The 17,040-nt window shown below is 38.7% G+C and overlaps 1 protein-coding gene across 1 annotated transcript in view; it reads right to left on the reverse strand.

The window, feature by feature from the left end:
- Positions 1-15,152, reverse strand: part of LOC110675397 — a 194,015-nt gene extending 178,863 nt beyond the window's left edge. The window contains exon 1 of the mRNA XM_021840316.1: positions 13,389-15,152. Coding sequence (XP_021696008.1) covers positions 13,389-13,419 — 31 coding nt within the window. The 5' untranslated portion in view covers positions 13,420-15,152. The remainder of the gene's footprint in view (positions 1-13,388) is intronic.
- Between the last annotated feature and the right edge of the window lie 1,888 nt (positions 15,153-17,040).

The following is a 17,040-nucleotide window of genomic DNA, read 5'->3' on the forward strand; positions in this document are numbered from 1 at the left end:
GCCTATAACATGTTAGTCCTTGATGTACTGAACAACTTTGACGAAGACACCATCTTGCTAAAAAATCTAGATCCTGAGATATTTGTGTTCGAGATGTTGCATTGCGAAATGTCCACTTCATCGGTTCCCCCGGGACACATTCCGATGGCCACTGAAGGGTGAGGATGTTTTCAAAGTTTCATTTGTGCACTGTCCGATTGGTACTGCTGAACTGAAGAAATTTGCCGAAGACATCAATATTCTATCTTGCCTAGTTTTAGATTTATAGTCAAAATGTTCGCGTGTACTCAGTACACGATGCGACCGCTCGTGTGACGGGCCCGATAAAAAAAAGTTACACGAGCGGTCGCACTGGTGTACTGAGTACACGCGTAAAAACTTAGGTTAAAAACACGATGTTTTCGAATACTTTTCGTTGATTTTTTCGAAAAATTTCTTCTGTACAAGCAAGAAGAAGAGTAGATCTTGGAATAGGACCAACACCCGGATCGACTTGAAGAGATTTTCAACGTGTTTTTCGGCTTTTCGCAAAGTGCGTGTACTCAGTACACTAGGGCGACCGACGGTGGGTTAAGGTAATTTTAGCAAATCTTAAGTGAAACATCGTGGTACTCAAAGATAGTCATCACAGTAGCACTAAACTGAACAACTAATGGGAGAACGAACTGGATCTCTGTATTTTAAGCCACGGTGTGGATCAGAAGATTAAAATTCTGATGACATAGAAGATCGGTCTTCGCAAATTGGTTAGGAAATGAAAGATTGTTTATTGGTAGCACTGAATCCACACTACACAGTAAAGTTGCTTCTTTAGTAAATTTAAATTTTAGTCCGGACAAACCGGTTAACATCCTATTAAATCTAAAACTTACCGATATGTGGCACTACTGAGCATTTATTATTTTGAATAATTGTAGCTCAGAAGTCTTAGTAGATTTAGAAGTGTACTGTCTACGACAAAGTTGATCAGGAGATCATGAACGAAATTGTAAAAAAATGATGTTATTTTTTTTCCATTCGATGGCAATCGATATTTTAAAGTTTGAAATTCTGATCACTCGTTTTCAGCAAATCTGTTCAGAATAATAATAACTGTCTTATTTAGGGTCTGAGTTAAGAATTGCCTGGCGTAGTAGTCTATTGAATCTGAGCTAGTAAGCATTTGTTATATTGATCATATGTAACTTAAGATTCTGAATAAGTTGGAGATTGATTCCTTGAGCAAAATTTATCAGGAGAATCATGACATATCAAATATTCTGCATCAGAAGTTTTCCCCACGGAGCTACCCAAAAAATCAACGACATAATTACGTGACAATACTTAAAAAAAGTTTTCATACAGAAAGTCAACGAAGAGGATGTTACTTAATAAATTAATGGCCTCTCATAAAAGACTCTATCTCTCTAGACTGTAATCTCGGATAATGCTAGAACACTGTATGTAGTATAGAGTTTGATCATACTGTCCACCCCAAATAAATTTAGCTGGAATATTCCAATTATACTAAAGTGATTATGAGGAAGTTTCGAATAAAAACCATAAAAACTTTATTTGGATCGCCATTTTTTGCAAAACGCACTTTTCTTCAAAATCATGGCAAATTATATCGATGATGCTTCCGAAATATTAGTTTTTTGATACTTTTTACATTCTTCTGCAATCAATAATCTCGAACTTTCAATTCTTGTAAACACAATAATAATTAATCAAAGTGGAAGGAAAGTGGATATCAATTGAAACAATATCAATTACTTTCTTACAGTTCATTTGAACAATCCAGAAAAAAGTCACAATTCTACATTTTTTAGGTATAACTCGGGTGGGTTACGATGAAACGGGAGAATTCGATATATTTGTTAGCTATTATCAAGCATCCAAATGTCTAAGATGAACATTATAGTTGCCGATATGTAAATCGAAAGGCTTGAAATTAAATCGTTTGTGCAATATATGTGAGCAAATAGTATTTATGGAATAGAACGTGCGATGATGGATTTTTACAAAGATATCTTGTGCGACCCTATATTACCTATTCTTGGTGTTATCACTAAAACTGCCTTCTTCGGGCGTAACATAGTTTGTATACAACCTTTAGATCTGTAGACCCTTTGAAGATCTTTCGGAAGAAAATACCCGGAAAAGCTTTTAAAGTAACACTTGGAGTTTTGCTTGGGTTTTAATTTAAGAAACGCCATTTGGAACCCACCAACAATGAAGATCTCAAAACAAATTTGTCGTCGATGAACCCGACATAAGTTTCTTCCAAAACCTACGAATGTTTTTTCGAGGGTGTCACTGAGAACCCCTCGAAGATCTAGCAAATATCCAATCACGATAGAACAGAATTAATTCAACGAAACATCAGGAATTTGTCAAGAATTCAGCTTTAAAAACTATCCCATCAGGTTCTGTTCTTTCCCTTAAAGAAATTAATATTTTTTAGACCGCTAAAAATATCGGAATGAACCATTCAAAGTTTTCGTCAGATGTTCCAAGAATCTTTCCAAAAATTCGTCGGAAATTCACTTTTTAGTTAGCTCAGAAGCAGTCCACCAAAAACCGCCTCAGAAACCAATTAAGAGCTATTCTGAAATCTGCCCCAGTATATAAAAAATTCGAATTTCTGAGTTCAACATGTCTACGCGGTGCACCGACAGACCGTCATTATGAAGAAAAAATTGTCCATTACATCTGAGCATATGGCTCGACTCCTGAGATCATTCTGCACCTCTGGGCCAAGCACCAAAAATCCCTAGGAAGAATCTCGAGAAATCTTGATTTGAAGTTTTTGACTTGAAAATTCAATATAATCAACATTAAAATTACGTAATAGCACTAAAAAAACTACAAAAACGCCCAAAAGTTGGCCAAACTGTTCTCAACTAGTACAACCCAACTGTTACCGTTGTTATAATTACAAATATTAACACCACCGTGTCCTGATTTGTTCTGCAACACATCCGAAGTTCATGAGCTTGTGATTTAAAAAAAATCAGTTAAAGTTTATTTATTGATTATATGCTCTGCGATAAACCATCGCCTTGAGAAACGGTCAATTTTTGAATGTCGTCCAATTTCATTTATTTCGAGTTATCTAGTTGTAGCATTAAGGGGGCGAATCTTCATCGGATGGTATTTAGAAATTCCCCAAAAAGTGCTAGGTATTGATCAATCGTATTAACGAAAAATATGCCAAATATTTGGAAAGAAATCAACTTTTTCTAATAATACATATCATCCATCAATACCCCTAGGAATCCTAAGATTCTTAAGACCAAACCGGATACCCTATCTGTTGTCCATACCTTCATCACAACAACGCACCACATTAGCGGTTGCAATATTTTTGCAAATAGAGCAATTCTGCTCGGCAGCACCCACCGCCCCAATCAGCATAGCACTTGCAGTAACATGTAAGTACAGATATCTGGTCGACTCTGGTGACTCGAAATGCACCGACTACTGCCACCATACCCAACCCATAGATCTACAGTAGGTACAGTTTGGGTACGGCCACTTACAAGCGAAAGCAAAACGGAATACTTGCCTTCGACCGAATCGGCGTGTCATGATTTATTTTTATCGACTACAGTAGAGCAACATTCGCTCGACGCGCTCCTGTGGTGGGTGTAACAAGTCGAACTAGGTACGAGGGAGGAATGAGCCCGCTTTTCGATCTATGTAGGTACATATGTGTGGTTCCCGTACTAGGTGTAGGTATCGTTTGCATCGTTCGAATCTATCGAGGTGCAGTGGTAGCGGTTTACAAACTGCGCTAGACAGAGTCTCCAACATCAAAGTCGTCGTCAGTCGGTTGTCTACACGGCCTCGACCAAAGTCAGTCGGTTTTGGTTTAGGAGAGAAGGGATAAAAATGGACACTCTGAATGAATGGGAACTAATCTTGGTTTAATACAAATGTACAAACCGCAAAGGTTATGTTTACTGGACTGATAAAATCTCCCACAATGTCAGTAAATTTATAGCAGACGAACGTGTTGAAGATCACATGTCTTTTAAAGTGTGGACCTGAGGTCAATTCCCATACCAGAGTTAGATAAAGACATCACATATTAGATAGAGTGACATCTTTACTCAGAACTACATCAAAGGAATCGACCGTGATAATTATATTTAACTAGTGGTCCCGGCAAACTTCGTCTTGCCATCAAGTAGGCTGTTGATCGTCCCACACAAAATGACAGTTCCGTTCACGCTCGTTTGTCCGACTTTTCCGGCGAATATCCTGGGATTTTTATACACACAAACACGTCGGAACCCTTGACGAACAAAACTGAGAAAGAATCATTCAAATCCGTTGACCTGTTCGTAAGCCATTTCGTGACATACAAACACCATTCCATTTTTATTTATATAGACTAGTGGTCCCGGCAAACTTCGTATTGCCATCAAGTAGGCTGTTGAAAAACGCTATGCAAGTCCCGTGTAGAAAATGTCAGATTAGTTTTCTCCAGTTTTCCCCACTATCCCGAAGACTTTTTTAAACTTTTTCTTCACACAAACACGTCGGAGCTCTGGACAAATTCAACAGTGAAAGAATCATGTAAGTCCAATCATCCGTTCTCAAGCCATTTCGTGACATACAAACATCATTCCATTTTTATTTATATAGATTTGTTTACCGGCATATTGGTCTTCTTTGCTCGAAGCAAGGGAGAACATGGAGAAGAAAGCAATGAATACTAGATGGATAGGTACCGTAAGGGAACGGCCTTCTTTCTGGCTAACGTCCCCTACGGAAACGACTTGGCGTGTTGTTCGAATAACACTACTAAGACAGCCTGACTATCCTATCCATCAACCTATTCGTCTATCCATCTAGTATTCATTGCTTCCTTACAATTTCCTTTTGCTTCGAGCAAAATAGATGGATATGCCGGTAAACATATTCATTTTTTTCAGAACTTCAGAATCAATGCAAATTGATGAAATGTCCGTCTTTCCCTACTTCACCCTTCTACTTTGGAAAATATGAATCGTCAGCAGGCAAATACAGGATGTGTCGGAATTGTTTCAAAAGATTTAAGCCTTTTTTTTGATCTAATATTAAAAATATGTTCAATAAGAGTTTCCAGTGATAGGAATTTGAATAAATCTAACAAACTCTGCTGACTTTCAGAGTGTTATTTTATGATTGCTTGTAGATTTCAATTGATTTAACGTGAAAGTTTGAGTACTTTTCGTAGAAATAAGTTTTGTTGGTACCTCGGCAGTTTCTGAGTAACGCAAAGTTCGCAGACGCAGTAGGATAAAAATTGGCACTAGATTCCTAAACCAAACTCATCAAAATGTCTTCAATTACTTCATTTTAAGATATTATCGCAAGGAAGCAACTAGAAATCGATGAAATGTATAAAAGAAATCTCGCGAAACATTACTAAAGGACCTATGTACAAATGAGAGATTCTCTCCTCTCTCGTTCTCTTTCGATTATAACAGTGGAACACTAAAGATTTTGGGAAGTTTTTCACTATAGATCGAAAGTCAATTTCCTTGACTAGCGTTTCATACAAAAAACGCAACAGAAGAGATTAATGTGACTCAGTTATTAATTAAAGAGAAAGTAAACAAAGAGAGCCTCTCAATGTTAGATAGGTCCTTTAGTAATGCTACGCGAGAAATAATCAAAACAATAATAGGTACTGTGGATTTCAACTAATTTCCAGTGAAAAATAATATTTAGAAATATTCATTAAGTTAACCTGTTTTTTGGAGCGATTATGCTATGAATAACGTTTAGCACGTAGTGAATTATGTATTCTTCTTGAAGTAAATCATTAGCCCAACAAAATGTTTGTTTGTTTCCAATTTTTCCCCTCAAAGTTTGTCCTTGAATTTCCACGTTTTATCACATCGACGTTTTGTACATTCGACCTTATAGCAGAAGAAACCTTATTAGTAGATGAAGCCTATAGTTGCGACAATTGTTACTTGGGAAGGAAAAGCTCAAATAAATTTTAATTTCACAGTTATCTTGTGAGAACAGGTAGGGTCAAACTTTTGTTCAACATTACTATGCTTTTCAAATTAATTTGATTAAAATGTGATTACCATTTAAAAAGAGGTATCAGAAGAAACAGCCTATAATACTTCAAATTACACAAGGATAGATTGACATGCAGAATTGATCGCAAAATTAGTCAATTGATACAAATGGTCTTATCCACCGGTGTACTAAATGCACTCGGTGCAAGTATTTTGACACTTGAGCAGGGCACGCTTCTGTCAACTAACATTAATACTAGAGAAGCGCGGAGAGCATTTAGGTTTTTTTTGTAAAATGACCTTAAATTATTGAGGTGATTCTAAACATATTTTAGTTTTTGTGTCATCCCGTGATCCACCAACAGAGACCAAGCACTTAAACACGTTCATCGTTTCTTATTCATCTAATTGAATTTGCTCGATTGGACCCGCGTTTGACAGTTCAATTAGAACCTTTGGTTTCGGTATTCGCGCTTCTCAATAATAAACAAATTCTCTGGCTTCTGTATGCCCTCCCGGGTTCTGGCCCAGCTCTAGTGTCACAATTCTTGAACCGAGTGAATTTAGTACATCGGTGGATAAGACCATACCAATAATTTAAGATGAAAACCGAATTTAGTACTATCCCATTTAATTCCGTTATATTTTGTATCCTTTGACAGATACGCGTTTTTCTACCTCAAGGCCGTCTTCAGTGTCATATACTAGACTCAACTTTAGTGCACGACAGTATTGGATTCTAGTACACAACACTATAAAGACGGCTTTGGAGTTTAAGTCGAAATAAATACGCGTATCTTGTAACATTGTATATTTGTAACATTCGACAAAAGTAGGCATTGAGTAAATGGAGTATCAAGTGTGCACTTTTGCCAGTATGGAAGGAAACTAAAATTTCTCAAAATTACCAGAAGTTCAACAATACTTATTGGGGCTTAAACTTAACTCTTATCGCATATTAGGTGAAAAGACAGAAAATAAACCTGATGGGATTATTGTTACTAGTACATTACGCAGGGCTGGTAGCGGACAGACAACTAAATAATTGCCACTCTAGGTTCCAAAATGGCCCAGATAGCCGTAGCGGTAAACGCGCAGCTATTCAGCAAGACCAAGCTGAGGGTCGTGGGTTCGAATCCCACCGGACGAGGATCTTTTCGGGTTGGAAATTTTCTCGACATCCCGGGGCATAGACAGGGTGTCTACTCGTTTACATAAATGAAATTCCCTGATATTTCCAGGTTTTTTTTCAGGTTCTACAAAATAATTCCAGGTTTAAGAAATACTCCAATTTCAGACATACAAAAAGTTATTGACAAAATAATTTGATTCAATTCGTTTCAAGCTTCTAAATTTTTTAATGCATGTCGAAGCTATTTAAAGGTGGAACAATTTCAAAGCTTAAGTTTTTGTCAACTGAATTGTATTTGATACAAAGACTCATTTTTATAACGTTTGTGAGAGCTCTGATCATCATTGTAAACTAAACGGAACCTTCAAGTGATTCAGTATGCTTAACCCTTCAAGTTTATTGATTACAGCGTAGGTACTTGTGCAAAAACAGATAATGCGCACTATTCATTTTTGGTCCACGTTCAGTGAAGAAATCTCAAAAGGTATCCATGGGCAGTTTGGATACTCAAGACAGCTAAATGGGCGAAATAAACAATACTTACAAATGTTTGTGACAACATTTCTTAATTAAAATAACATGTCGTAAAACATGTTTTTCGATAAATATTTCAATTATTTTCTAAAGGAATTTCACCAGACATTAATTCAGGATAGATGGATGGATTTCTTTATTTGTGAAATTTGCACCACTAGACTAGCTCACGTCTTAAATGTCTCCAGGAGTTCATGTAGTGATTATTTTCCATGGAATCCCTTCGAAATTTTTTCTAAGGAATTCGTAAAAGAATTTTGTTTTAGATATCTCAAAAACACGACCTGGTTTTTGCCATTTATAACCACAGAAATTAACTCAGAGATCGTCAGCAATGTCTTTACTGATTCTTTCGGATGTTTTCCAAGAAAGACCTAAGTCCTCCAAGATTTTATCCAGTGATTCTTCCATCGATTTTCCTAGGACATCCTCTAAGACTTCCGTTTAGAGCTTCTTCAAAAATTCAACCAGAAGTTTCTCCAAAGATGCATCTAGGGATTTCTTAAAAATTGTCCTTCATAATTTCTTTAAGATTTTAACTTCAAACTTTTCTAAGGATGACTCCGGGAATTACTCAGATTTCTTTAGGAATTCCTACAGTAATCCTTTAAAGATTTCTCAAGGAAGCCTTTAAAGATTTGTCCAAGTATACTTCCAGGATTTTTTTAAGATTTTGTGCCTGAAAATGTGTCTGCAATTTTTCAGAAATTTGAGAAAATGTTCAATTTGTGAGGCATTTCTAAAGCAAATTTCAAAGCAAACTCTGATGAAACTTGTGTAAGTTTTTAAGTCACCCGGTTACTAGAAGAACTCATAGACCCTTGAAGAATTATTAGAAGATTTTCTTGTTAAATTGTTGGGATAATTGAAAAAAGCAAAATATATAATTTTCTGGTAAAATGCCACAGTGTTAATTAGTATGGAAACTTAAACTTTTATCGCTTTTGTAAGTTCCATGGGATTTTATGAGAAATGTTTTGAAGAACTGCAGTTGTAAGTGAATGAAAAACCGAATTTAGTACTATACCATTTAATTCCACTAGAGTTTGTATCCTTTGACAAATACGCGTATTTCTACCTCAACTGAAAGGCCATCTTTAGTGTCGTGTACTAGACTCGACTGCAGTTGTAATCATTCGATGAAATTCTGGAGAAGTCTAGAAGAATTCTATGATGAAACACAGGGTCGAGTTTGAGGGGAAACCTCTGAACAATTTCTTTCAAAAACTGTGGAATTGACATTTACGGGTTTTCTTGGAAAAAATACAGTAAACATTCTTAGAAGATCTCCTAGAGTAACAACTAGAAAATTCGGCTGAAGGATTAATGGAAAAATATGTAGAGAAAGTCCTCATATAGTGTTTCCCGGAGCAAATTCTGGATAAATTACTCAAGATCTTCTATAAAAATCTCTGGGAGAATATCTAAGAGAATTGGCAGAGGAATCTCTAGAAGAATTTCTGGAGATATCCTGATAGGAATCCCTGGAAGTATCCAAGAGGAAATCTCCGGAGAAACAACTAGGATTATTCCTGAAGGTTTTCCTCGAGAAATCTAAGATTAAAATTTTAAAGAATTAGTTGAAAAGTCTCGTAACAGTCACCGAAGGTTTCTCTTATGCCTACATCATTTAGCATCAGAATTCACTGCAAGCAAGATATGGAAAAAAGTGACTTTAGAGACCATTTTGATAAAAAAAAACTTCAGAAACCTTTCATCAAAAATAGAGACAATCATGTCTGGGGAAGTCGATAAGATTCACTAAACATCTAAAGGAGGGTTTTGATAGCGGCGCAGCCGAATTTTTTTGGAGAGTTTCTACGTGAAATTCATTTGTCATGTACACATTCTACCATGAATTACTGCCACAAAGAAATTTCCCTGATTGTTAGTGAAATTCCCTGAGAATTCCAGGTTTTTTCCAAGTTTAACAAAATTCCCTGATAATTCCAGGTTTTCCAGGTTTTTCCAGGTAGTAGACACCCTGATAGAGTATCTTCGTACCTGCCACACGATATACACATGCAAAAATGGTTAATTGGCATAGAAAGTTCTCAGTAAAAAAACTGTGGAAGTGCTCATAAGAACACTAAGCTGAGAAGCAGGCTCTGTCCCAGTTGGGCCGTTACGCCAGAAAGAAGAATAAGGTTCCAAAATGATAGTAACTGTGACTTCAAAGTGACTTCAAAACTACAAGCATAAGTCATAAAAAATACTAGAATTGGAAATACGTTTCATATTGATATTAACCAATCTACATTTTGGGTGAATTTAGAATATAGTGAACTGCAGTAACTTGAAATCTGCGTGAATGTGCGGGATAAGACTTGATTGCCATAAATGGTTATGGCGCATTGGAGATTTCACTTTTCATTTTTGACGAGACGCATATTAGCTTGGTATAGGCTACTATTTTAAGTTTTTGATTTCAGTTGGAAGAAAACTCAGATTTTTTAATAGTGTTTTTAACGAAATTCCTGTTTATGAGAAACTTGCTGGTCAAAATTCATTGAAGATTTTTAAGTAAAGGTACAGAACAAATTACTGCAAGCATGTTTAACAAATTTGTGGAGTAATTCGAGGAAAAAATCCGTTGTAGAAAATATTATGGCGGTAATCTTAAAAACGTGGATTAATTTCAGAATATTCCGAAAATAAAATCTAGGCAGAATCCAAAATTCAAAACCAAGCAAATTAGAGAAACTCATGTCAAATTTGTGGAAAAATTATGTAAAATTAAACCCTTCCTTCCAATAAACAGTAACTACAGAACACGATTGATTTTCGACGAACTCGAGACAAACCGAATTAGATGAATGTTGTACATAAGTAATTAGAAAAAGATGCCATGTGTACTTAAAATAATACTCGCTTTTGAAATCCAAGACGAGTTTCTGATACACTCTTTATTTTATTTTTTATTTTTTTTTTGTGTTAATTCTAACCGTCTTTGGATCAATTTCCGGAGGATTCTTTCGAAAGGCAGGCTTAGGAAAGTCGCAGACTTTTCTCTAGTAATTTATTCAGCTGGTCTGTCAGACATTGGTCATAGATTTCGCCAAAATTTATTCAAATATCTAGGCTTAGTCGCTTCCTAAGTTTTGCCAGAATTTTCTCCAAACATTTCCAAGATTTTTTTTTACATTTTCCGTCTACGAAATACTGACCTGAATTCTTCCAGAAAGGAATCTTTCTTGACACTTTGATTTCCAAAACGCACTGTATTTGTCTTTATAATAACAAACATCTGTTGCTTGCTGCTTGTGTTTGAAAAGTTGATCCAGCATTAAATTTCATTATCATCAGATCACGAAAAAAAATGACTTTAATGATCATTTTTCTAAAATAAGTGACTTTCTGTTGCAAATAGTGAATTTTTAGTGACCAGGTCGAAAAAAGTGACCAAGTCACTAAAAAGTAAAAAGTATCAAAGCTGATACTGATTATCAGACCCATCTATATTCTCAATGTGACTGTTATGCGGTTATATTGAGCAAACAACTTGGTATTTTTTTAACTTTCTAGAGCAGTCTTACAGATTTTATTGAGTTTATGATTTGATAACGTCCCACGGTATTAATTCGAAGTCGACAAAAATGTCGAATATGACAAATGTGCAGTTATCGGCAGTATATTCGGTTTTCATTTACCTATAATAAATATTCTACTAAACAGCTTGAAAATTTATTAACTAAAAAATTGCCAATAAAGATTGAAAAGAGTTTAGAAATAATCAATTCTTGAACATATGTAACAATTAGAAATCGAAACTGAACGAAGAATTGCATTCTCTTCTAATCATTCAAATGCATTTGTATCATTCGCACAGTCCCACATTACCGTCGCTAACAACACACTCGGTATGTTGTAGCAAGTTTATGTATCGTTTTATGCATGCACATGTGGGAGTCTACGAATGTGTTGAACGGGCACCCTACAGCTGGCTGCTGCCAAGCTGAGTATGAGGAATTCCGTCGCATACGTACAAAATGGCAAAACTCGTACCTACCTAAGCAGCAGCAGCAGCAACAACAACATCAATACAACGGAACGTGACGGTGTCGTATGAAAATTTGCTGAAAACTTGTACGACCTACACTTGCAGAAGCCACCACGACCGAACCGTACGAACAAGGGCGAGTAAACGTAACGAAGAGCTGCTACAGTATAAAAAGAGAATACCCGCTATTCTTTCATTACGTAAGGGGATTCCCAGCACCGACTGCGGAGAATGAACGTCGGAGCGGAGTGGTGGTGGGTGGCAGCAGGTTGAAAAGGGAGTGACAGGACGGGATTTTACGATGTCGGGAATAAAGGGAGGAGAAGCATCATCGCCTTTTCTACCCCGAATTGAACCCGGCCCGTACCGCCGAACTGAGTCAAATTCCTCTTTTATGGTATGGTGCTTTGAATTTGGAATTACACTACTCTATACCGAACCGACGAGATGCCTCGGGATAAGCTGGTTGGGACGAAGAAACCAGGACCAGGATCATATCCATCGAAAGCAAAGAGATTTTCTATGGTGGGGTGCTGCTGCACTGACTGCGGCTGAGCTCTCGAACCATAACACAGAACCAGAGCGAAGGTAAAAGTCATTTGACCCTCGTCGGTTTTTATGAGGCGCTTTTGCTTGTCTTTCCTTCGACAAAAACAGGGAAATATTGTGGATAGTACAGGGATGGAATCTAATCGAAGGTTAGTCACGTACAGCTACTAACTAAGTTAACAAAATGTGTGACATGTTAAGCGTCCTGTCTGCCACAAGTATTTTGTGAAATTTTGCTAATGTGCAAAACCACAGCTGATTTATGTTTATTTTTATTATTACCATATTTGAACCAGTCTAAAGAAAATAGACTTATGATAATGACACGTGTGATGCAAGTATAGATTGTCCTGGCTGTTCCATTCCAAATCTGAGCAAGAAAATTTAAAACTAAAGGAAATTCTGAACTATACATGAATATAGATGTTTGTACCTCAATTTGATCAATTACCAGCATATATCGGTCTCGCAGTTAATGAGATTTAAACAGAAATGTAACAAATAGACGTAAATTGAATCCACCAGGATTCAAAGATTCAAGACTCAAAGCTGGAAGTTACTGTTTTATAAACGGACTACAAAACCAAACAGATTTGTATACATATTTTCGACAGTTACTTTTTAAAATACGAATTTTCAACTGTCAATCGGTCTATTAGATGAATCTTGTTTTGAGAAGTATTGTGCTCAAGAAGTGTAAGAGAAACCTCTTGAAAAATGGATCATTAAAATAATCAAAACGGCCGCTATGGAAAGCATAGATAGCGCCACCGTAGCCTTGTGTGTTTGACATAAGAGCATGGCTGTCACAATGTTAAATCCCATATACAGTGGTGCCTTTGTTTTGATGCGGTGAGTACTTGCAAAAACTACCTTCAATGATCCATTTGGGTTGTAATCCTGGACAAATTTGCGTAGCAGTTATTGAATAAACCATAGAGACATTCTTGAAAAATATGGAAACAATTTGGAGAAACTCCTAGAGAAACCTTCCATGAATTCTATGAGATTTTGAAGGAAGTTCTAATCGAATCACTGGATGAAACCTAATTGGTCTTATTTCTTGTAGATTTTTCGCCTTAAGTTGTTTTGCTTCAAATCATTATAACGATTCTGGCAAACATTCAAATACGGTAATCATCAATATAAACAAATTAACACTTACTTGTTCTGGTAGTTCCCCTCTTGCGTGCCATCGTGTAAGGATTCCAAAGCACTCACGTCCGCTGCAGCATCCGTTGATCGTCCGCGCCCCTTCTTCGGATCAATCTCGCAGATCTACCGATACACCGCTAATCACACTCTCACAAAACGATATGTTTCTTCTTCCGGTTCGCCGGCAAAGCTGCGCAATTTGCAGTAATCTCTGCCCAATCGCTTCACTATTTTCTTTTATCTGTTTTGCCTTTGCACCTTCTGCTTTATCGGCACATATGGAGCCTTCTCAACCCCCCCCTCGCAGTCTACAACGAGCTATGTGCCCAATGATTACTTTTCAGCCAACCCCGCAGCATATGGAACATTCTTGCGGTTCTTCTTTTCGGCTGAGCACTCTCTTGGCTACCGTGCGGGCTACGCCAGGCGTTCATTGGCAGCAACCTCTAGTAAACAAGTGTGTGGCCCCAAACCACCTTCCCCTGCGAGTGCCTTCGAAGCATACGCGCGCGTGCAAGCACTACATCGAATTCAGCTTATGACGAACCGTGTCTCTGTTGATGTTGGAAGCACCAGGAAAGAGCAAACGAAAAGAAAATCCACCACGTACACTCTCCGGCTCCACTGCCGTCCTTCCCTCGCTTATACCGAGAGCCGAGCCTTTTTGCACAGGTTTTGAATTACAGCACAGCCCCAGAGCTCTTGTTGCTGCTTCTGCTGATGACGATGACGACTTCGGCTGCGGCTGCGGCGGCGGCGACGTTGGCTGTAGCTTTCGAAAGCCCCCGTCGCCACACGGCACACATACACACACCGTTTACGGTGCGGCGAGCACACTTACAACAAGGCGGCAGCAGACGGTCACCATTCTCCACCACCTTTGGTTGGCGCGCTCTGCTGTGCTCCCCCAAAACCGCACCACGCTGGGTGACTCTGACGGCAATGTCTCGATGACGACCAAGACGGCGACGGCTGCGATTGCTTTGGCTAAACGCTCCTGCTTCTGCTGCACATTCCGCCACCTACTCTATCTCCCGCCGTTCACTCACTTGTTTTTCCACTTCATATAAATTTGGATTTTCACGCCTGAGCAGAAATTCCTCGCTCCCATTTGCATGAGCAGCACATCCCCATACCCTTCTCGAACGCACTCAGTGTTCTTTGTCTCTTGTAATCAACTTTTTCCTGCTTTTGGTCCTTCCTGGAGGAGTGTCTCACACTCCCTGCCTATTGTCCACCACCCGCCGCCACCGGAATCACACAAAGAGGAAGCGACAACTCAAAAAAAAAATCCAAGAGGACACGCACGCAAGCACCAGTCGACGACGGAAGAAAATACGCAAAGCAGCAAAGGACGACACTCACGGAATTCCCTCCTGATGTTTCCGTCTCTCTCACGCGTTGATATCAAATGCGCTTTGCCGCGCAATCAAAACTATACTCAAGCTTCAAGCGAAGACAAGTGCCTCGTCGCCATGTCCAGTGCGGTGTATGCAACAAGAGCAAAGTGCTATTAGCTGACTGGCGACTGGACCGCGCGGACTGTTGCTATTGCTGCTGCTGCCTTTGCCGCTACTGCTACTACTACTACTACTGCTGATGCTGATGATGATTGAATGAGCGTAAAAAAAACATCAACAACCGTCCGAACGATAATAATGATGATAATAATAAATTGATGACTGTTGTGGTTGTGAATACACACAGGAAAAGGAAAATACTATGGACCTGTCGTGCGCTGCAAAAAATCCGAACCGCTCTCTTCGAATGGCAAACCTTGAATGAGTCGAGCGGCCGACGCTCGCATTGAACAGAGCGTAGCCAATCCGGAGGACGAGGAATAACCACACACACGGCCCATAAGCGCAGGAGTGCGAGAGAGCGAATGGTTGAATGAATCACACTCTCTCTCGGAACGCTCATCGTCTTTATCGTCGTCGTCATCGGTTCTTCTTCATGGGCGTAGCCAGGTTTTCCATCAAGGGGAGGGGGGGGGGGATGTCGAGCGTTCTCGAAAGTTCATTTCAACAAGAGTTATTACAAATTTATCAAATTTAGCGAAGTTATTAGCGACATGTCAGTTAGGCCCTACTGAAGTAACACCATAGATTTGCAAATTTCACTTGGATTCGATCAATATACGATGAGACTTGTAAAGTTATAAAGCTGCGACGAAAATCTTTTAGAAAAGTACAGGAACTCTCAAAAAAATCTTCAAGAAAGTCACCCCAATAGTCATACCAAAATGCGAGGAACTAGAGTGAAAAAATCATATAGGATGCGTGAGGGGCCCTGATAGCCATGGCAGGTAATCAGCAAAATCAAGCTGAGGGTCGTGGGTTTGAATTCCACTCCACCCGTCGAGAATCTTTTCGGTGTGGAAATTTTCTCAATTCCCACGGCATAGAGTTGGGTTTATTCTACGAATGGCGTGAGGTGAGAATTGTCGGTCTCGTATAGCGAGATGACAATTCTCGACTCGAGTGAAGTGGCTCTCCATTTGATTTACACGGTGAGTCACTTCACTCTAGTCGAGAATTGTCACCTCGCTATTCGAGACCTACAATTCTCACCTCACGCCACTCGTAGAATAAGCCCAAGTATACACGATAAACACATGCAAAAATGGTCAATCGGCAAAGAAAGCTCTCAGTTAATGACTGTTGAAGAGATCATAAGAATACTAAACTGAGAAACAGACTCTGTCCCATACGCCAGGAAGAAAAAGAATAACGATGCGCAAAGGAAGCATCATGGATTGAATTCGGGAACGAAATCAATGATGCGCAATAGTCGACAAAACTGTTAACCTTCCGGTCGTCGCTCGGTTTGCCACCGTCAGAACCACCACGCTGCTGTTGTGAACGAAAAGCGAGGTTTTTTCAACAGTGTTGTACAAAATACAACAGCGCGACGACTGAAGTGTTAAGGCGAATCAACTGTATTCATTACCTTCAATCCTTGACACATGATTCCGCAAATATTGCAGATACTATGGCGGATCACTTTTGCATCATTTCAAGCATTCCGTAACGTGAATCAGTCACCAGAGACCATAATTCAAAATGTCATGATTCCTCCAGATCATGGTCACAAACTCAGGCTACCATTTACTATCAACAAACTTGAATACGCGCTTAAATAGCAAAGGGAAAATCTTTTGAGCCGGTGAAATCGGTTATTACATGTTGAAAAATAGCGCTTTAGATACAGTGAATCGGTAAGCTGGAACCACAAATAAACAGACATAACACTCGAGTTTATTTCATCGTACGGCAAAATAGCGCTCAATTATGATATTTGTTAGGGCCGATTTCTTCGCCCCCGCTTAGGCCTTAAACCGAGTTTAATCATATGGGTAAACGTGGTTTACGGCTTAAGCGAAGGTGAAGAAATCGGCCCTTAGTGTGCTAACTATTCACTCGAGGCACTTGTATAGCTTTTGCCCGAGTTTGATGTTTGCGCACTACCACAACCTAGTTTCCGTTAGAGTCTATTAATGGAGAGTTGCGCAAAGAGTGAAACCAAATCTACCTATCGAACTGTCAAACCGTCTACCTATTGAGCAGAGCAGCAAAACAGCAGCAACCATTTGAAGAAGTTTCTTCGAGCAAATTTCTGTATATAGACTGTGGTTTCCGTAAGACGAAAATCACTATGTT

Source organism: Aedes aegypti, chromosome 2 (assembly GCF_002204515.2).
Source record: "Aedes aegypti strain LVP_AGWG chromosome 2, AaegL5.0 Primary Assembly, whole genome shotgun sequence".
NCBI lineage: Eukaryota > Metazoa > Arthropoda > Insecta > Diptera > Culicidae > Aedes > Aedes aegypti.